This window comes from Botryllus schlosseri, chromosome 10 (genome assembly GCF_051294905.1).
Source record: "Botryllus schlosseri isolate E-star chromosome 10, Bs_hap1, whole genome shotgun sequence".
In the NCBI taxonomy this organism is placed as follows: Eukaryota; Metazoa; Chordata; class Ascidiacea; order Stolidobranchia; family Styelidae; genus Botryllus; species Botryllus schlosseri.
The window spans coordinates 27,330,148-27,351,879 of record NC_137245.1 but is presented as its reverse complement, the minus strand read 5'-3'; the positions used below and the strand labels follow the sequence as shown (position 1 = coordinate 27,351,879).

At 39.4% G+C, this 21,732-nt stretch overlaps 2 protein-coding genes across 4 annotated transcripts in view; both read right to left on the bottom strand.

Moving 5' to 3' along the window:
* LOC145448248 (myotubularin-related protein 13-like) overlaps positions 1-6,528 on the bottom strand; it is a 40,157-nt gene extending 33,629 nt beyond the window's left edge. The window contains exons 1-2 of one of the 3 annotated variants that reach the window (XM_080326610.1): positions 5,118-6,528; positions 1,007-1,381 (exon numbers count right to left, since the gene is read on the bottom strand). In XM_080326610.1, the coding sequence (XP_080182736.1) occupies positions 1,007-1,381; positions 5,118-5,264 (522 nt within the window). In that variant the 5' untranslated portion in view covers positions 5,265-6,528. The remainder of the gene's footprint in view (positions 1-1,006; positions 1,382-5,117) is intronic. The other 2 variants (XM_080326609.1, XM_080326608.1) reach the window with 2 other exon arrangements.
* Positions 6,529-7,711: 1,183 nt separating this feature from the next.
* Positions 7,712-10,097, bottom strand: LOC145448252 (NADH-ubiquinone oxidoreductase 75 kDa subunit, mitochondrial-like). Its single transcript, XM_080326617.1, has one exon. It carries the CDS (start codon positions 10,023-10,025, stop codon positions 7,869-7,871), a length of 2,157 nt encoding a protein of 718 aa, XP_080182743.1. The 5' UTR covers positions 10,026-10,097; the 3' UTR covers positions 7,712-7,868.
* Between the last annotated feature and the right edge of the window lie 11,635 nt (positions 10,098-21,732).

The window sequence follows — 21,732 nt, the reverse complement described above, 5'->3', positions numbered from 1 at the left end:
AAGCTTGGTGTAGGTACATTCATTTCTGATTTTGACTGAAAGCACACTGTGATATATGATAATGTGTCAGGATGAAGATATTACAAACAGTATGGGCTTGGTTACTACGATGATACGATACGATTGTTGACACACAGTATTCTTGTCAATTCTTTACTAGTTGCCGACAATTACCCCTGATGGCTGGAAATATTCGGGTTCATTTCAATAAGAATACACTATTCAATAGTACAATGATTACAAGGCGTCACTTCCAATAACCATTGATTTGATGAGGAGCAATTTGACATGGTGATATATAGGCTACACACTGCACAGTATGTTCCTTTACAATTAAAAAAAAACATAATGGCATGCCGCTTTCCAACCATGTTCTCTAACTACTGAACACTGACCTATGGAAAATTAAACAATTTGGACTTAGACAGACAGACAGACAGACATTTATTGCTTCGTCAACATAAAAAGTTGACAGGACGTGACGATATGGCCTATAAATTGGCCTATAAATTAGATGGCAGTGTTAGGTAAAACATGGACTGCGCTTCCTATAAATGTCAGTGAATCAGCATAAAACATGACTATGCCTTGCATATCCAGGATGTTCTCAGTCATGGTAGAGAATGATTGAATTATCATGCATTTCAAGGGCCACCGTCCATCAGTTCAGTCAGCACATTTTCTTATCTTACTGAAGTGGTGACATTGAAGAGATCAATAATTGAAATGCTTTTATCTAGAATCACTTTCAGTATTAACAGAAGGTCAAATTACATCGAACCCTATTCATACTGACCAATGTATAAACCAGAGGTGGCCACTCGCCAGTAATGAAGTACTTCTACTTGTTGCAAGTACTCAAGTAGGTTTGAAATGGCTGCTTGTAATTTGATCAGAATTTTACCATGTTTCTTCCAGCAAAGCAACACTGACTACTTCGAGCACCTCTCTTAGCAACACCGCACCACAAATTGAGCATCAGTAAATAAAATTAATAAGAGCTAACCTTGAACACGGCAAATTCCGGGTGCCTTGATATCAGAACGAGACATTTCGGATAATAAGAGTCTGACGTGGATTTGTTCGACCTTGTACTCGAGGGAGACATGAGCCCGCTCGACCCTTCAGATTCTTCATCCACGTAAACTTCACACATTGATTCGTCAACGTCCTCATTTTGTCCCTTAATCCGCACGGTTTTAGAGCTTTCTCGCCGGGTAATACCTCCCGGTTGAAGTTCAGACTCATCTTCCACGGCAGGTTCGCAGAACGAAAGTACAGCGAGATATCTCCGTTTTCCCAATTCGTCCGTTAATACCGCGATGAAGTATTTTGGCGGTTCTCTTTCGTGTGTGGCGAACCAGCCGTTTGGTTGGCAAAACTGAAGAGAATGTGTGAATGAGTGTGAGCTTTGGTAGGGTGTAAACAGACTTGGACTGCTAGATAATCATAGTAAAGTCTAATTAGACTAATTTGCAGCGAAACGACAGTAATTTAATTCAAATGTTACAGTAGGGTGGAGTGAAAAATGAAAATTTTTGAATTTCAAAAAAGGGTCTTGATATGTGGTGCCAAATGGTAAACAAATAAATTCTATCATAATTTTGGGTTCGTACACCCTCTAGTGGTCGTGCAATTTCACTGAACGAGCCAAAAACAGCTAATTTCGCCATATCTTGATCATCACTTACACTAGAAAGTCAGTTTTGGGCTTGAAAGATGGAGAAGCAACCTGTTCCTATCTCACTTCCATAGAACTTGCTCTTAAAAATGAACAGAAAAAAAGTTACAAGCAAATTTCTGATTTTATAGGTAACATTAAGCACTGAAGCAGTAGGTAGGATGTCAAAAGCGTGTAGTGATTGATCTTATGACTGAGCAACATCAATTAGAACTACTTTTCAAAACTTGCCGAAACAAATGAAACCCCCTACAAGTATAAATAGGGCTCGGGCATCGAATAGAGACTGCAAAAACTGTGTTTAAAACAGCGTCCATTGGTAGTGCAGCGTCACGATATCGGTAAGTTTATAACAACGGCCCTCTTGAGATTTCTTACCAAAATGCTGTCGTAGGGTTTGTATCATATTTGTCACAAAGCTCCTGAATGAAAGCACAAAAATTAAAAATACACATTCAAAACAAAAACATCAATTCTATACTGGAAACAGAAGATTTTTGTAGCAGTATCACATGAGTATCAGTGTGCACGAACATTAAAATCATGTTTAGTATTGAAAGATTTCATTTGCTTTCAAGACTTCAGTTTTTGTCTGATGAGGCTATCGCTACTTTCAAATCTTGAAATATGGGTACTGGGTAGATGCTTCAGTAACCACGTTTTAATGTATTTCCACTGCCTGGTTGTGGCAAGGATGACTGAGCCGCAATGGTGATGATCTTAGGTTTTCCACCTCGACATCTGACAAGGTCTTGATTGCATGCGTCTGTTCAATATCTTTGTGGTTTAAGTTGACAATTTGGTGGAAAGATTAAGCCTTGATGTTGATAACTGGAATTTGGAAGAAACTGAAGCTCAATGTCGCTGTTTTTAGGTTTAGTGTCATTTAGGATCTTCCTTCAAATTCATAATTGGAATTTGGTACGGCATGGTTGTTCTGCGCATAGCAGTAATCTTGTTAACTGTAAATCTTCGGACGTTTCCTTCCTCGTCACCAAAAGCATTCCCAGCAAAACATTTTCTGGATGTTCTAAATGAGCATTTCTTCGTAGCAAAGATAGTGCAAGATAGCCTAGTGAATTCGGGTATCAGTCAGCTTTGTGACACGGGAAACTATATTGTGGAAATTTTTTAGCACCATCAACAATGGATTGTGCATTTTTATTTGAAACCATGACGGAAAATAGACCTCCATGCAGAATTGAGCAAGACAGCTCGGATTTCTCGATGGACGACTCTGCCCCACATGGTACTTTGAAATTTGAGACGCGAGAGTCAACCATATTGAATGAACGATGGGTACAGCCTCTAAATATTGCAGATCTGGTTCCAATTGACGACTTTGAAGGAGGATATATAAAAGAAACTGAACCCTAAAGCAGCAACATTGACACCAGTATCAGATTCTTCGAAATTCCAGTTATCAACATCAAGGCTTAATCTTTCCACCAAATTGTCAACTTGAACCTCAAAAATATTGCACAGCCGCCTGCATCGCAATCAAGACCTTGTCTGATCACGAGCTGGGAAACCTACGATCATCGCCATTAAGGCTCAGTTATCCTTGCCACAACCAGGCAGTGGATACACATATGACAGCGGTGACATAAGCATCTGCTCGATGTTTCAGGATTTAAACGTAGAGATGGCCTCATCAGACAAAAACTGAGGTCTTGAAAGCAGATGAAATATTTCAATACTAAACATGACTTTATTGTTTGTGGACACTGATACTCATGTGATACTGCTACAAAAAATGTCTGTGTCCAGTATAGAATTGATGTTTGTGTTTTGAATGTGTATTTTCAATTTTTGTGCTTTCATTCAGGAGCTTTGTGACAAATATGATACAAACCCTACCACAGCATTTTGGTAAGAAATCTCATGAGGGCCGTTGTTATAAACTTAACGATATCGTGACGCTGAACTACCAATGGACGCTGTTTTAAATAGGCTACAGTTTTTGCAGTCTCTATTCGATGCCCGAGCCCTATTTATGCTTGGAGGGGGTTTCATTCGTTTGAGCAAGCTTTGAAAAGTAGTTCTAATTGATAGGGTATGTTGCTAAGTCATAAGATCAATCACTACACGCTTTTGACATCCTACCGGTTGCCCGACATATGAGCATGCGACACAATGGAAAACGACAGTTCAGCATGGAACACATCAGCATGCGTCACTTCAGCATGTGACTGTATAACCCTAAAACTTACCCTAACCCGAAACATAGCCTAACCTAACCTAACCTAGCCTAACCTAACCTAAAACCTAACCCTAACCCAACCATAAATCCAACCCTAACCTACCTCTAACCCGTAGTTTAACCCACATGCTCATGTGTCGCATGCCAAATTGTCGCATGCCGAAGTCTCGCATGCTGTAATGTCGCATGCTCATATGTCCACGGACCATCCTACCTACTGCTTCAGTGCTTAATTTTACCTATAAAATCAGAAATTTGCTTGTAACTTTTTTTCTGTTCATTTTTAAGGGTAAGTTCTATGGAAGTGAGATAGAAACATGTTGCTTCTGCATCTTTTAAGCCCAAAACTGACTTTCTAGTGTAAGTGATGATCCAGATATGGCGAAATTAGCTGTTTTTGGCTCGTTCGGTGAAATTGCACGACCACTAGAGGGTGTACGAACCCAAAATTATGATAGAATTTATTTGTTTACTATTTGGCACCACATATCAAGACCCTTTTTTGAAATTCAAAAATTTTCATTTTTCACTCCACCCTAATGTTACAGGAAAACCGTATAGTGCGAAAGAAGCCAAGCTTGTTGTGCAGGCATTTGCTATTTTAGTGCTTATATGGAATGAAGCCTGATTCGATATGAGATGAACTTGGTTCAATTCACAAGTTTTCGCAAATTCAATACCGTAATTCTAATTCTTATCTAATTTGGAAAAAATTGTGTCGTTTTAATTCTAATTCAAATCCAAGTTGAAAAAAACACCGTTTAGCTATAATTCTAATTCTAATCTAATTTGAAAAAGCTGATAATTTTATAGTTGTTCTACTCAGCTTGTGCGAAATACCAGTGATCTAACTCTAATCTAATTTGTGAAATGTTTCTATGCTTCAATTTTAATTCTAATCTAATTCCTGGTTTTCCAGAAAACATTAGACTTAGGAGAAAGTGCGAAACAAGCCAAGGTAATTGTACAGCATTTGTCATTGTCGTGCCTATGAGAATGAACTCTAATTTGATACGAGCAAATTTGTAAGTTTTCGCGAATTCAGTAATTCCAATTGTAATCTAATTTATAAAAAAAACTAATGATTTTAATTTAATTTGAAAAAAAAATTTGTAGCTACACTTCTAATTTTGATATAATTTAGAAAAAAACTGTATAGCTGCAATTAGAATTCTAATTAACACGGCAATAATTCTTTGTATTTTTCTCCGTAGAACAAGTTATAATACTTACAAGCTCAAGTCCATGAATAAAAGGTTGATCTTTCCAATCTTGATCTGGAAGTTTTGTGACGACCTTTCCTTCCACTTCTCCGATATTATCACCGGTTGCGACGTGGTCGCATCCAACGACAGCAAAGTAATCCACAAGTCTGTCCATTGTCAACAGTATCTCCTCGATTGGTAATTACAGGCAATATGCAGAAAGCGATACATCCCCGCCAAAGTAAGTTTTTGTTCCGTTTATTATGGTCCAATTTTCTACATGTCCCGTTTGTTCAATGTTCTACTTGAAGAATTACGGTATAAGATTCAAGAATTATGGCTGAAATCAAAGTATTATTGAACATCATATATAGTTGTAATGACTCGAATCATGAATATTTTCCTTTCCGAGTCAATTTGCATATTGTCTCGACTTGTACTCCAATTGCAAAAGACTCGACCAAGCCATATGACTCGAGACTTGGAAGGGCCCAAGACATTCATTTCGGCAACTATAAAGATTCTAAGAATAGTCAAGTTAACACATCATTGTTATTTCTGGAAAACAGTGCATCAAAAATAGGGCTAGTAACTGTTAAGAGTGAGCAAAATGAGTATGAATGTGAGGCATTCGATATTAACCAAGTAGAGTTTAAACAAAGCTTGAACTCTAAACTGAACATGATGCAATGACTTGGACTCGAGTCTTCACTGCTACATGGCTCGGATTCGACCATCTGCTCTCTCCATGACTTGTCTCGGTGTTGGTGAATTGAAAATAGCTAGACTCGAGTCAAAACTATATAAATGAGATTGACTCGTGACTCGGAACCTTGTGAATTGGCTACTACAAACAACCCTGTCAATATCATCATAAACATATCAAAGCATTGTTGACATGTATTGTGGAAAACTTCTTCCTTCTTTCTATTATGTTCTAGCCTATGCGACATGCATGATCAAATGAACATACCTTGCCATCTCATACAGTACACTGTACATTCTCCTACACTTCACGTACTATAACCATCACATAACAGTGCGATGAGTTGTTTTTAAAATGGTTTCCACTGAGACTGAGCTATAGGCTACACCGCATAATACGCGGTTCTATTATTCTCTTCCGATTAAAGCAAACTATGTAGAATGCGACCTACAAGATGATGTAACAAACACATTCACATAGTATCATTAACAGGATGTCGAAACGACTAAGTATACTGGCTATCAATCTGACATTTCACCTCGGCCTACGACATACCGTAAATGTCGTAAGAGTTATATAGTATTTAAATGTGCACAGGGAAGTACATTGGAACCGAATGCGCGACTGTTCAAAAGATGATAAGTCTCAACGTTAACGAAATTGAAGGTTTAACAACGTATTCACAAAGCGCACTGAACTCCATATATTCAACCATTATCAAAACTCTGCCTTGAGTGTAATGCAAATGCTGTACTTTACATCAAGAGCACAGAACCGCCTTATGGCTCAAAACCACCGACACTGCATGACGTCAGTCGAGAATCAGGGAGAAAAATTCCTCTACGGGTTACTAACATCGAATGTACAATGTAGTGATAACATGTAACAAGTAACATGCATTGTTGGGCGCTATTACCTTGCTAGTGAGGAGCTAGCATGCCAGACTGATTGCAAATCACACACCCCTCCAACGTTTTGAAGAACAGTTGACTGATAACAACATGTCTTCAAAGTTGTGTTATTCAATTTATTGCTACAATTTTCATCATTTCAGTACACCACAAGTTTGCGATACAGTGAAAAATCGGAAGATATCGAAACAACTTGGAGTAGTCTTTGAAATCAGACACCCACCAATCGCCTACATACCCAATGTAAAAAGGAGGCACGCGCACTGCACAAAACTGGACGTGTGACAGTTTGTTTTCAGGTATGATAACAAACTTTCTTTCACCGAATAAATAGTCCGTCTGATCACATCAAAAGAACAGTTCTCTTCCGCCCTCGACCATGTCGGGCTAGTTTCTGACATGCGCTTTGCTCATAGCCCGCTATGTACAGGACAGACGCACGCATCATTGTTTGTACTCAAGTAGAAGTAACTATTTACAAGTAAAGAAGTAAGCGCGCTAGGTCTGGTCTTGCTTAAAAAACTGACATAAGTACTTCGTTACTTACCACCTCGTGCTTCTCTGTTTTCAGCCGTGTTCGTAAAACCCCCTTTTTTCAGGACCAATCAACTCTTATCTCAACTGAATCTCTCCAGCAGTATGAATTGTTGCCCTTAGGGCAGGGGTTCTTAAAACTTTTTTGATCGCTGACCCCTTCAAATTTTGTGTGTACCCCCACGATTTGACAAGTCTGTGATTGGAAGGTTATCACATCAAGCTGGACTCAATTTACCCTATTCCATGCCTAAAATAAGACAGCTAACCACTAGACAAGGTAGTCAGTCCTGATCATAACGTCATTGTCGAAGGATAATCTGATTTTTTAGTTTTTTGGTGGCATAGTACAATTTCACGGACCACCTAAAAATACTTTGCAGACATTTAAGGAATCCGCGGACCCCAGTTTAAGTAAGCAACCCTGATGTAGCCAAATAATTTTCATTTCCAACTAACCCCTTCAGTAAATTTCGATCTGAGTTTTGAATTTTATTAACATACTCTGTTATAATGCTACAGCCTTCGTATTTCAAGCACAAAACAGAATTCACTTCCAGAAGATATTCCTTCACGAGCAATAAATTTTTGTAAGGGTAGGAAAGTTCTAAAATACACCGACACCAAATCAATAAATCTCCCCTTTCGCGGCGTTCACACATTTTGCCATCGTTACCGAAGCCCTACTGATAGCGTCTGTCATATAAAAGTCTGACAATTCTGTGAGCGACGGTTTCATCGGAACGTCGCTATACTTTGGCGCGATGGAGCCTGCAACTTCAGCCGCTTGTGAAAAGAAATTGGCCGGCTCGATTTTAGAGTACCGGGCAAGATGAGGCGCGACGGCCGACAATCTTTCTCGTACTCCGATGAGAGTATCGTACTCCGGAGTAAATCCTGCAACTTCAGCAAGTGCTCTGATAATCATCCAATCTTCACGTCCCATACCAGGAGGAGATACGGCCGCAACGCACTGCTGTGGTCGGCCTTCGGTGTTCACAAAAGTGGCCGTCTTTTCCGTGTACGCAGCACCGGGCAATACCACATCTGCAACTGCGGCCGTTCTATCTCCATGCGATCCAACATAAACAAGGCAACAATCTTTAGATAGTTTCGATCGATCAATGACGCCACTATCAGTGCCCATTGCGAAAACGAGCTTCAAAGGCTTTTTCATAGCATCGTCAAGATGCGGGGTGTATCCGATATCGAGTGCTGCGACTTGTCCTGCTAATTGATGCAGAATATTCAATATTTTCCAATCATCTTCGCGTCCAACTTTCAATTGGTGAGAAAGTTTCGAGACAGCTCCATGAATTGATGATGAATCTGCTCTTTTGAACATCTCTGTCCCTACGATAATCACGGGGTTCTTCGCTTCTTTCAATTTCTTGTAAAAAGGATGCTTTCCTGCTGAAATTTGGTCTAGCGTGTTCGCGTCACCACCAAGGTACTCGTAAGGATACGTCAAGTCGACTTTACCACCCAACAGAGCGATATCAGCACCACTGTGTATCCAAGCTTTCCTCAATCTAGCATTGACCATCGGAGCCTCGAATCTAGGGTTAGTACCCACTAACAGAATCAAATCCGCATCTTCTAAGTTTGAAATTGTGGAGTTGAAGAGATAATTGGATCTGAAATCAGTGCCGGCAGCATCAACCGGGAATGATTCTTCAGTGTACAGCCCGTCGCTTCCAGCAGCATTCAGCAAATCTTTCAAAGTGACCAAAGTTTCCGCGTCTGAGAACCCGCCGGCGACTGCCGCGATTTCTTGTGGTGCCGTACTGTTGATTTTTTCAGCCACTAAAGCAAGAGCATCTTCCCAATGCGCTGGTTGTAATCTTCCATCCACTTTGATAAGTGGTTGGGTTAAACGCTGACGTTTGAGACCATCGTACGCGAATCTTGTTTTATCAGAGATCCATTCTTCGTTGATATCTTCATTCACACGCGGTAATATCCTCATTACTTCGCCAGTTCGGTTGCAAACTACAATGTTACTACCAACAGCATCCATTACATCAATAGACTCCGTTCTACGTAGCTCCCAAGGTCTTGCTGTAAATGCGTACGGTTTTGAAGTCAAGGCACCAACCGGACATATGTCGATTACATTCCCGGATAGCTCAGATTTGAACATTTTTTCCACATAAGTGCCAATTTGCATGTCATTACCACGGCCAGTTGTGCCTAAGTCCGGGACACCTGCGATTTCATCACCAAATCTGACGCAACGCGTGCATTGAATGCATCGTGTCATGATGGTTTTGATTAGAGGGCCGATGTTTTTGTCTTGTACCGCGCGTTTAGTTTCTTTGAAACGACTACGGTCGGAGCCGAACATCATAGACTGGTCTTGTAAATCACATTCACCTCCTTGATCGCAAATAGGGCAATCTAGAGGATGATTCGCGAGCAAAAATTCCATGACACCTTCCCTCGCTTTTTTAGATCGTTCAGAATCGGTTTTGATCCTCATGCCAGCCGCAACAGGAAAAGCACACGATGCTATTGGTTTCGGAGCCTTTTCTAGTTCCACAAGACACATTCTGCAATTACCAGCCACAGACAAGCGATCGTGGAAGCAAAACCTCGGGATTTGCACGCCTGCCATTTCGCATGCTTGCAATACAGTTATGTCGCTGGGAACTTCAATCGGAGTATCATCTACGAAGAGCTCGACGGTACTGGCGTTTCTTTGGTAGTTGAGACTCGATACTCTGCGTTGTCGCCAGAGCAACTTCTTGGCGACATCGTACGAACGCGCACGCAGAGCATTCATTGATCTTATTGGGCTGCTATCCCAAGATATAAATCTGTAAAATACGGGTGTAAATTTTGGAGACTGCGGATTTATCGCAGTATGGTGTACTGCTGCCGTATATATATCGCCTTGGTCCCAGCTCCCAGGTTAGTTGAGTTGGAAAACAAGAAAATTTTCACTTTTTCCAAATTAGATTAGAATTAAAACTATTGAATTTGAAAGAACTTCGAAATTGAATTGAGTTCTGAATTAGGACTTGAACCACGGCAAAAATTCTGAATTAGGAAGAAACACAACAAAACTCGATCTCATTTCATATCAAATCAGAGCTCACTACAAGCACGAGAATAGAAAATGTCTGTACATTGAGCTTGCCTTGTTTAACAATACACGTTCTCCTGCATAATATCTAGGAAAACAGAAATTAGATTAGAATTATATTGCCGGCCCATTTCACTCTCAGTAGTCAACTTAAATTACCGTGTATAATTGTCCGAATCTGCATGCAAGGGGAGTCTTTTATTGTGTGGATCATCAAAACAAATTCGACCCGACCTCCAGAGTATGCATGAAACTTATGAAAGTACGTTGAGTTATTTACAACGTTTTGGCTAAATCTAGATACCCTTGCAAGTCGCAATTGTCAGTTACGGAACTATACCAGCCAAATCACGTTAACTGAACACGAATATTACCATAAAATTCATGGCATAAATCATGCACCTGCACCCTCGAACGAGGCTTGTAGCTGTAGGCTATACTCAGTACTATAGGTTACTTAGCCTACAGTCTACTTATACGAAAGTTGTGTAAAAGCTGATTATAATGGTTTAAGCGATGGGTAATGGGGGCTGCATACTTTCGAAGCACTGTATACATACCATACCACCTGCAGGAACCGAACCCAAGCATATATTACACTTCGCATGTTAAACAAGATCACAATATATTGGGATCCATTTACAATTACAGTCCATTTCCTTTCCGACCAGAATAGAATAAACATATACAGATACACATGATACAAAAATCTAAAACAGTCGGTACCGTAAACCGGGGTAACTTTGGACAATTTTCAACAATTCTGCTCTGTATCATGGAAATGCTGGGGTGTAGGGGAGGCAAGTTTTGTGTTTTTCATGGGTCATGGAGCAAAGATTAGAATTACCTAATCCAAAATCGTCATGGTCATAAATAAGTACCTTATTTTCGTAAATTATCCGTGTCCAAAGTTACCCCTGCATGTGGGGTAACTTTGGACAATGTAGTTTTTTGTATGCCTTTACACTCTATTGTTTATGAAACCTTGTAAATGAGGCTTATTTGGCAAGAGTTGATGAGAGCAGTGGCTAAAACTGAAACAAAATAGTTTATGTCTGGCCTATTGCATTATTTTTAGCTAATCCACCCCCCCCCCCCAAAAGAGAAAAAATTAGGTAGTTTATGAAGGGTAATACCTCCTTATTCATCCCTTATCCCAATTTTCCCTCATGCCTTCACCAATTGGGACTTATAAATAACATATCTATGGTGATGCGGGGTATCCCACTGGCAGTGTCCGCAACCGACAGCAAACATTAAGCATGTTACCGTGAATTATTGCCGATTTCAAAGATGTTACTGTTCTTTAAAAGAATCACTTTCCCTTTCTTATGTCCTCTGATGGATATATTTGTCATACTTTACGATATCCTATATGCAGCAGGCACATCTTTAGGAGTATGTGATAAGTTTTTGAAGTAGCTTACGCCCGATTACAATCTCTCAGCTCATTGCCTACCCATTTTTTGTATTTTGGCAAACTCTTAATTTGTTGACCTTCTCATTCCATTTTAAAAAGTCATCAGGCCAGTCATAATGACTATAGTTGACGATACACTTTGACACAGATGAAGCAGCCACTTTCCAGAGCTCTCAATATCACATTTTCCACTGTCCAAAGTTGCCCCATTCTGATAAAATTTGACGGGGCAACTTTGGACATCACATTTTCTTGTATTGATCCAAGGGTGAGCCCACTGAGATTTTAGCCATGGATTAAGACTACTTAGAGGTATCTGCTGCCAAGTTTTGAATCAATGAATCACATGCTATCTATGTTTGGTTGTAAGAAGTTTAATGGCCATCAATTTTGATGAAATTGACCCCCGCCATTAATTTATCAATGTTGGGTCAAGTTTAACTGGTATCGAAATGAATCCATCTTATATTGAAACTACTTATGGTACTCTTGCCTCATGAAAAAGAATTGGACATCCAGCGGCAACCATTTTCCATCAATAACCATTTAGATCTTTTACTGCTTAGTGTCCAAAGTTACCCTTAAGTCCAAAGTTACCCCGGTTTACGGTACTCGAGATTACTGGATCACAATATGCCATATCTATTTCGCCTACGGCCTGTACAGCTGCATGACAGAGTGACACATGTCACTTCATTTTCATCACTTGTCCTTTATGGTACTGTTCACTTAATGTACAGGCTATACGTATTTACATGTTCTAGGACGAGGTGGTTGTTTGACTGAAAGACTGCTGCAAGTCTTTTGAAATCCTTCCTATCCATCCATTTATCGCAATATGTCAATATTGTGGAGTTTGTAATCGATCAATATATATATAGACAGACAGACAGAAGTTTCATTTCCAGGTGTAAGAAAGTAATGCTGTGAAATGGTGGCCAGCGATACGACCATTAGGTCTTCAAGTCAGCTGGTCACCTCATATAGTCATATACAGACAGTCATATATAGGTCAACATGCAATACCAATTACATACAACCAATGTATGAATATCTATAATTAATGATTTGGCATATCACTGCTGTCCATCTAGCTATATAATAACAATTAACAACTAAACAGTTGGTAAAATAACAAGTAGGCCTATAAACAGTACAAACGGTACTGTCTCAATTGGAGCAAGGATAAAACGTTTTAAAGGCGTGATGCATGGGAAACTCACGAAGTCGGTCAATCTTGAACAAACCTAACACGCGGGTTACGTCCTTTCCTATTCACAGCGCAAAAACCTTGGCTATGGAATCTACGAGTACGACTCCAACCTTCCTTCTCCATTCGTTAGCTAGCAATCTCGACTCGACCTTTTCGTTCAGAAAGAAATTATAAAATTTTACAAACGGAAATATTTAGCATCTGATCAGGATATCAACTGAAAACTACTTATACTTGATGAAGAAGCGGCGTTCCGAAAGCTCGGAAGTAAAAAAAATAGAATTATAGATTTGAAATTTGACGTGAAATGAGACAAAGAAATCTACTAATGTCTTAATACTACTTGAAAACTAGTAGTTTGGATATTGGATAATAACACTGGTCAACACATATTTTTAGGCAGACAAAGTAAGAGTGGTTTTGGGGGTTCTGAAGGGCACTGATTCCGAATATGACCTTAGTTTTTTCAAATTGGCTCTTGTTGTGGAGATAACCCATGGGGCTATTTTGACCAAAATCTCCCATTTTCGCGGTCATGACTGGATATAAAATCGGCTTAGTCGTACTATAAAGTTCAGAAATTCAATCTACTTGTTATTTTTACACACAAAAGACTATTTGAAATCAAAATACAGCAACAGCACTATATTTAGGGGTATTAGATTTATCATAATTACATACTTTCACGGATGTCATGAACATAAATAAACTCCAGTCATGTATATCAGTATTTACCTATAGGATACTCGAATAACGCGGCATTATAGTTCAATCAGTTTTACGTCAACCACTCATTGTAAATTTGAAATAATCAGTTGGAATACAATATTATTGATATATGTTAAATCGAAATTGTTTTTTGTACGATTTTCGCCAGTAAGCTATTTAGTGCAGTTTCTCGAAAGGTTCCGGCAATGGTCTGACATAATAAAAGTTCAATGGTTCATATCATCTGCCCTGATATCTTTCTTTTGTTGTTCTGATGTCTTGTTCGAACCTCTACCCTTGCTAATAAACAAGATGATCGGGAAATATACCAAGATGACTGAACAGGAAGTGAACTTTTATGCTCATATGTTTGTTCCAAGTTTTCAATATGCAGTTACGAATTTTCGGACCAACTGTTTGTAGCTCGGTGGTTTGTGATCAGCTAAAAAGTTTTATTTACTTACATCTTAGGAGAAATTACATGCTGCGAACTCCTCCTAATGTGAAATTGGAATCTGTCATCGGTATTCGAATATACCAGATACCAGATTTAAGCTTCTCGTTTGATAGGGTTACTAGGTATACCCACTTTGTTGATTCAGTGGAAAATTATCCATTTACCAGTCAAAAGAAATGAGACACATATGAATATAGTAGTTAATCCTTTCAAGGGCAAATTTTATAGTGTTATACTCCTCTATAATCTTGGTAGAATGACCAATTGATACAGGAGAAGATGAATTTCCGTTTTGCCAAAGTACAATTTTTTAGGCTTGACAAACTGCTTTTTTGACAAACAAATATTTCGCATCATGCCATGTTAATATTGATAGAATGACTGAGAATGACATGAGGGTTCAACATAGTCAATTAGCCATTCATGCGCAGTATAAAATTAGAAAAAAACTACGATTTTCTTCCTACCAAGTGAAATATTTAAGGGTAAATACAGTAATTTTGGACTTTTTTAGGGGTATAAATATCTTCTGACAGAGAGCCAATCTGACAAAACTAATGTGATATTCGCAATCAGCAACCTCAAAAACCCCAGAAACGGCTCTCAGATGTTCTGCCTAAAAATAAATTCATTTTGTTGGCCAGTGTAATGCACGAGTTTCGAGCCTGTGCGAATCCTGTGATTGAGATTAACGGCCACGTCAATCATCAAAATCATCGGATTTTATATTTTCATCCGCTCAAGACAAAGACACAAGGCTATATACAAGACACAACGCGCTCGATGTAATGAACAGATAGGATGATTTTGAAACAAGCAAGTAAGGTCTTTCAATCTGACATCCGCCTCACCCTAGTACCCGATGTGAATTCTGGACTGCTTTTCCGTGTGCACTGTGCAGGTGCATGTGAATATGTGTTGTGAATGTGAATGCCTCTTATGCTCTACCCAGAGGTCGCCAACTCAAAACGGGTCGCGGGCCACCCTCCAAATGTCGTGGAGGCCGCTGGCCGCAAGAATGCAATATCGAGACAAAATAGGCCATACAGTTCTATACTAGAACCGAAACAGCACTTCGTCAGCCTCCACCCCCCAAACGTTGGTTTCGAGCCCCCATTAGGGTGATAAATCGAACTTCTGGGGGATTCGCGACCCAGACCCTCACAGCCTCTACGCTTTCTGCCGCTACTTACCATGCAGCTACATTTCATGTACTGTTTAGTAAAGCACATTATTCCGTGCGAGGCGCTAAAAATTTATATAATTCATGATTGAATCGGTTGATATGATCGGGAATTTTTGCTACCAATTTTTATCTTCTCTCTGTTCACGTCATCATATTTACCGGTACAGCTGAGTGAGGTGTGTTGGAAAAGATAGGATCCAAAATAATAATTAAACATCGTCGGGCGGACCCGTTAGTATATTCACTTCCTTACATGTTGCTATTTTGTGACCTGCTATCTGCTATAGCTATGTCAAAAGATATGGAAATCGCCAAAACGTACTAAACTAAAAGACGCACACGATTTCAAACTGGAATTTCTTCACTTGCAATTATTTTTTCCTTGTGGGATGGCACTTGTTTTGTGGGATTCAGATTGCCAGGACAGGATCATACGGCGCCAGCCATTTAGGCGTCTATGGACAATTAAACATTGAAGTTTTCGGTCAGAATAAGGGCAGTCCTTTTCGGCCAATGTTTTCTCGCTGCCGATCGTCTGACATACTTCTAAAACTTTATATGTCGTTGTCGTGGCGCGGTAATGTCCGACGCCGAAATGCCCATTTCTATAAATCATATGCGTATTTTCCTTGGGGAAAGAGTACCCAATAACCGGTATTCGGCAACATTAAATGGCGGGCAGCGCGAAAAAACTCTGAAACAGTTGCATAAATTTTTAAAAATACTCTGTAATTTATGCTATTAATTCACAAAAAATTTCGGGACTACTTCGGAGCTCGGTTTTGGATGCGGCAGTCACGGCCCTGCATGGTTACTACAGAAGCAGTAATATTTTACTTATTTAAACAACAACAATATTTTGAAACTGAAATCATAATTTCAGCATTTCAAAATGCATTACTCTTTTTAGCCTACTTCCGAAATTTGAAATCGGATCGCGGGCCGCGTGTTTGTGACTACCGCTGTAGCCCCAAGCAGTGGCGTGTAGCAGCCATACCTGGCGGTTCTGACTCTGCACCAGGGGCGGCAGGCTGCAAGGGGGTGGAAAAAGGAGGCTGCACAGCGCACACAGCACGGAGACATGGCTAGTCATACACGAGCTAATCTGTACGACTTAAGATTTGGTAGGGTTACCATATTTTAGGAATCTGATAAGAGGACACTTTTTAAAAATATTGATTCTTTCAATAGAAAGATACTTCGTTCAAAAACTTGATTTTGAAGATATTATCGCTGATATTGCTTCAGCGAAAGCTTGAAAAGTTCAGTTTTGAGGCGTGTTGATCTTTTATTTGCCTATAATCCATTTGTTCTATTTATTTTCTTATATTTTTGGCATTAGCGCTGAGACAGTGAGGCTTCTTTCTCAAGCAGCACAGAACTTCTGAGACGAGGCACATTATTTGCATTGGTGTAACCTATTTTTGCAAATCAATATAAAGTAGCCTATCATCCGCGTTGCCGTTGGATACCGTTGGGAAGATTTAGTTTCTCTCTCTCGCTATATAAACTGTGTGGTATTTATTGACTCCATATTGCATTCTTGTGGCCCGCGGCCTCTACGGAATTTGAAAATTCCCGACGAGCCGTTTTGATTTGGCTACCCGTGATATAAAGACATTACAGCACATGATTTCTACCAAAGATGAGCGGATTTGAAATTTCCATGTCCTAATCCAGTGTTTCTCAACCTTTTTGGACTCGCGGCACCCTTTCAAAATGAAAAATAGTTCGCGGCACATTAGCACATAGTAGTGGTTTTGAAATAGCTCGGCGGTTTGTCAGATAAGTGTCTATGATTTTTAAAATGTTCCTTTTCAACGTAGGGGAGATGTGGCACCGATGGATCAAAAATTGCAAAATGATCTTTGGCCCTCAAATCTTCAGCCGAGAACAGCAGATCTTTTGCTGTCTCAACACTTCGATACAAGCTCTACCTATCGCGGACATTTACATGAATATCCGCCTTTTCAAAAAATATTTATAAACGTTTAAAATTTGTTGCTCGAACGTGTCATCGGTCCCCACCCGGTGGGTCCAAAGGCACACGACCATGGGACCTGTGAGACATACGCTCAAAAACTCCAATTTGTTAACTTGTTTTGTTGTGTACCATAACAGTGGTTCTCAACCTTTTTGGCTTCGCGGACCCCTTTTGACCGTCACAGACCCTCGCGGACCCCCTCAAGTTTTAGTTCAATTTTAGCTCTATTATGGTGCAACCTCCATCTGTCTTGTGTAAATATGAGCTGCAGGCTTGTGATAAACAGCAAAATAATGATTTTTCTTGAAAATAACACCATAATCTAAAAGTATAGACAAATTTTATACGCTAAAGAATGGATCCATGTTTTCCAACGTGAGAGAGACTGTCATGAAACGACTTGTTATCGGGTTTGCATATATATTCACGAGCAAATATTTTCGGCCATGAACAATTGAACATTAACAAGACAAGGCTGCATACCAATATAACTGGTGATATGTATTTCAGGGTTGGAGCGTAATGCTTTGATAGCAACGAAACACTCCTTGTTCATCAAAAAACAGCCTTGTTGATAGGGAATCCGCAATATGAATGTGCCAAATCTGATAGCCGAGCTTTAAGAGCAGGTATATCATTGTCCGATTTATGACGAGTGTCAGCCGAAAATACTCGGGTTCATTTCAATATGAATATATTATTCAATTGTATATTGAAGTTCTTTACCTCCAAGAAGCTGTTCAAATAGTGGTTCCTGGTTATGTATATCACAGGATAAAAGAGATTTCGTGGCGACGTTTCAATCCCTGCATTGGGACAAATTAGGGAAATATTTCGCAAATTTTTATTTCAAACGACTGTTCACTAATTTGATGAGACTGACAACTTCGCATCGAGAAGGTTTCGCAGACATTACGAAGTCACCCTGATTGACGTTACTATCTCCATACTTTTTATATTTTCCACAAACCCCAACAAAACGTCTCTAACATCAATATGTTTGTATCAGGTTATTGGAAAATTGGCAATGAAAATGATTTTCCACAATACGATAGTTCACGTCAGACGATTATGATGATGATATGAGTCATGAGGTTTTAGCAGCTGTGGTGCGAAAATGCCTCGTGCTTTCTCAAATTAAGAAATAAAATAAAAATTAGGTTATCAACCATTTAAAAAAATTAGAGGTCTCGTGGACCCCCTGAAATTGCTTCGCGGACCCCCGGTTGAGAACCGCTGTACTATAAGCTAAGCTACAGCAAGCCAATGAAGAATGTTTCGTCGCGACCTTCACGAATAAAATAGATTATATCAACTCAAATGTTGGCATAAAATCATGTTTTGATTTACGCCCAAACTTACAAAATTAATGCCACACACATATTACCCGCAAATCGACATTTTGACTTTCAAATACCTCGTAATAGCGATAAAACACCACGGCAGGTAACTATGATTTACAGCCTATATATATGTAGGCGAGTTTCTGTTGTTAAGTGATTAGTTGGTCCGTCTATTTTGCTTGATTTGGCTATAGTGCCATAGGTCTCCCACCCCATAAATATTGTAATTGAATTGAAAATAGTCCATTCACGGATGGTATTGATTAAAAAAAATATGTGCCATTATATACTGCTGTGATACAAGCCCTACACTTCACATCAAAAATTATGGCGGGTTTGTTAGTCTGAAAGGTGATATAGAAAAATGCAAATATCGATCCAAATTTACTTTACACCCCCTAAAACGTAAATCATTCGTCACAAACCCCATAACTCACGCAGGTCGATTTTTTTTTGCATGTGAGGAAAGATTTTGCCAGCATGTAATTGTAGACAAATTCACGGAGTGTAATCATGGAATTATCATGGAGAATTTCTCAAGTATTTTCGGTCCCGGTGATCCATCGGTACCATATCTCCCCTACTTGGCACCATATAGCTTCATTTGACATTTTGTATAACAGAAAAGGTTATCTGGTAGAGGTTGTGATTCATCATCACACCAAGTGAAGCCCATATTTCGATAACTGTTGCATTGTATGCATGCTCTCTAGCTTCCTTTTCTGTTGTAGGCCTAACTCCGCACTTCCAAAATCTATTTTCTTTGCTGCCCTGATATCATCACCGGTTGAATTTCTTTCTTTCAAAATAAACTTCATCATTTTAGTAATTTTAAAAGTGGACTTTTGTAAGTAAAGCGTCCCATATAAAGAATACTAAGCCCTGAAAAAGTTCACCGTAATCCTCGGGTCAGAATATCGTTCCTTCGTGATTACGAAGATCAGGGTGTATTCAGACGAGAAAAGGGGGTCATTTTGATTTAATAACGATTTACGACGTCACTGCAGCGTTGGGATGACTCGAGTCACCATTTTCGCATGTTGACTTGACTCGAGTCACTTTGCTAAAATGCCTTGACTTGACTCGGCGTATCAGAAATGTGTATTGACTGGAGACTCGAACCAGCAAAATCCACGAGTCGGTTTCAATAAAATCACTGCATCTTCCTTTCTTCCATATGTTCGGATTGTTCGCGAAACACTGGTGTAACTCGCAGAGGTGGTCAAAGTAGTCAAGAAAGCTACCCAAGTAGAAGTAGAAGTAGCGATGGGAAAATCTACTCAAGTACGAGCAAAAGTACTTCTTCCGTAAAAATGCCATATTATGTAGCTTTATTTCCGGAAATTAAAGGCATTACTACACTTTCTTTTATACTTAAACAGGTATGTTCTCCAGACAAAATAACTGATACTAATTAGAAAGAAAGTACGATACTGAGCATTGAAAATGAAATATAAATCCTACTTCTAAAAGCGGGAAATGTATTTCATGTCTTTTGTCCAGAAAGTTTCAAAGGTTATATGCTAAATCAGGTCTAAAGCTTGAAAAAAGCGGACTGCTAGACTACGATATGATAAGTAAATGCTAGATTGCGAAACATCAGTTCCAAACGTTATGATGGGGCATATATACTGTGATGTAATATTTCATATGGACGACAATGCGGTGTGAACGGAACCACGCAACCCGCTTCCTAAATTATATTATACTTGCGTAAAATCATATTAGTCACTCCATATCCAATGTGCGCGAAGCGCGATGAAAATGCTGGGTTTTACTCAACTTTTCTGAAAATTAAATGTTGATACTCCGCGATTATACAGCCCCGAAATTCCTCAGGCTATCTTCCTGATTGGAGGAATAAACTACTTCTACTTGACAAACTGAAAATAGCGAAAAGTAAGTAAGTAGATCACAAAATATTATGAAGTAGAAGTAGAAGTAGCAAAAATTAGTTCTACTTGAGTAAGTACTAGAAGTAGGGGGAAACTACTTGAGTAATTCAAAAAAGTAGAAGTACTTCGTTACTGACCACCTCTGGTAACCCGTGAGAGCGACCAATCATTCAATGATCGTGTGTTTTACTGAGCCTCCATTGGTCTCTCACAAATAAATTGACCACCAACGAAGTGATCGAAGCTTAGAGCTTACGTTGTCGTAAACTAGTAGTAAAGTAATTTAATAGCAAAATATCCATTTCTGTTCTCTGCTGTTCTCACCTTAGTCAAACCTCTTGTTCTATTTAAATTGAATTCGAGTACAGTTTATAATATACTCCTCAACCATAGACGCAGGCTCGAATTGTACCATATCAATATGTGAATGCGTAATGTATTGCATCTTATCAATTCGTTTCTCTATTTTGGCTGGTAACTATAAACTGAAGCTATGCAATTACTTACGTAGTTGAACAGTTCTACCCGTATGTGAGCAACACGGCGCCTTCTTGCGTGTATATTTAACTGTATATTCGTTCTTCATTTCAGACCACTCAATCTGTTAATCAGACAGCTAGCAAAATGCAATGACGTAATCATGCCTCATACTTCGAAAAGGCAACTTGACTTGACTCGTGACTCTAATTGTGACTTGACTCGCGACTTGACTCGTGACTTGACTCGTGACTTGACTCGACTCGATTCGAGTCACCTCCAAAAATCGAGTGACTTGACTTGACTCGAGTCACCTTTGAAAGTCGATTGACTTGAATTGACTCGAGTCAAAATGTGCAATGACTCGAAAGGACTCGTGATTCGAAGGCAATAGTCTGACTTGATCCCAACACGGCGTCACAGAAATTTCGGACTGCGCTTAGAAACTATTTCATATGATTTGTTTGACAAACACTGCACACTTCCATATTATTGATGTAACTAGACATGGATGCCAAACGCATTTCCACGCAGATCGTGTAGCACGCATGAGGATTGCCATATACCCCGATAGTTCTAATGGCAGTCACCCGCAGTTCAATTATAGTTCCAAGTTACCAACAAACCGGGATAGTGACCTCTGCGGTCGGGAAATTTGTTACCTCATATATAATTTGATCAACTACACGTCTCAATCTCAAATTCGTCACCGATAACTTAA

What these genes read in the sequence shown, in the direction of transcription:
- LOC145448252 (XM_080326617.1), bottom strand. Translation starts at nt 10,025, where the DNA reads ATGAATGCTCTGCGTGCGCGTTCGTACGATGTCGCCAAGAAGTTGCTC.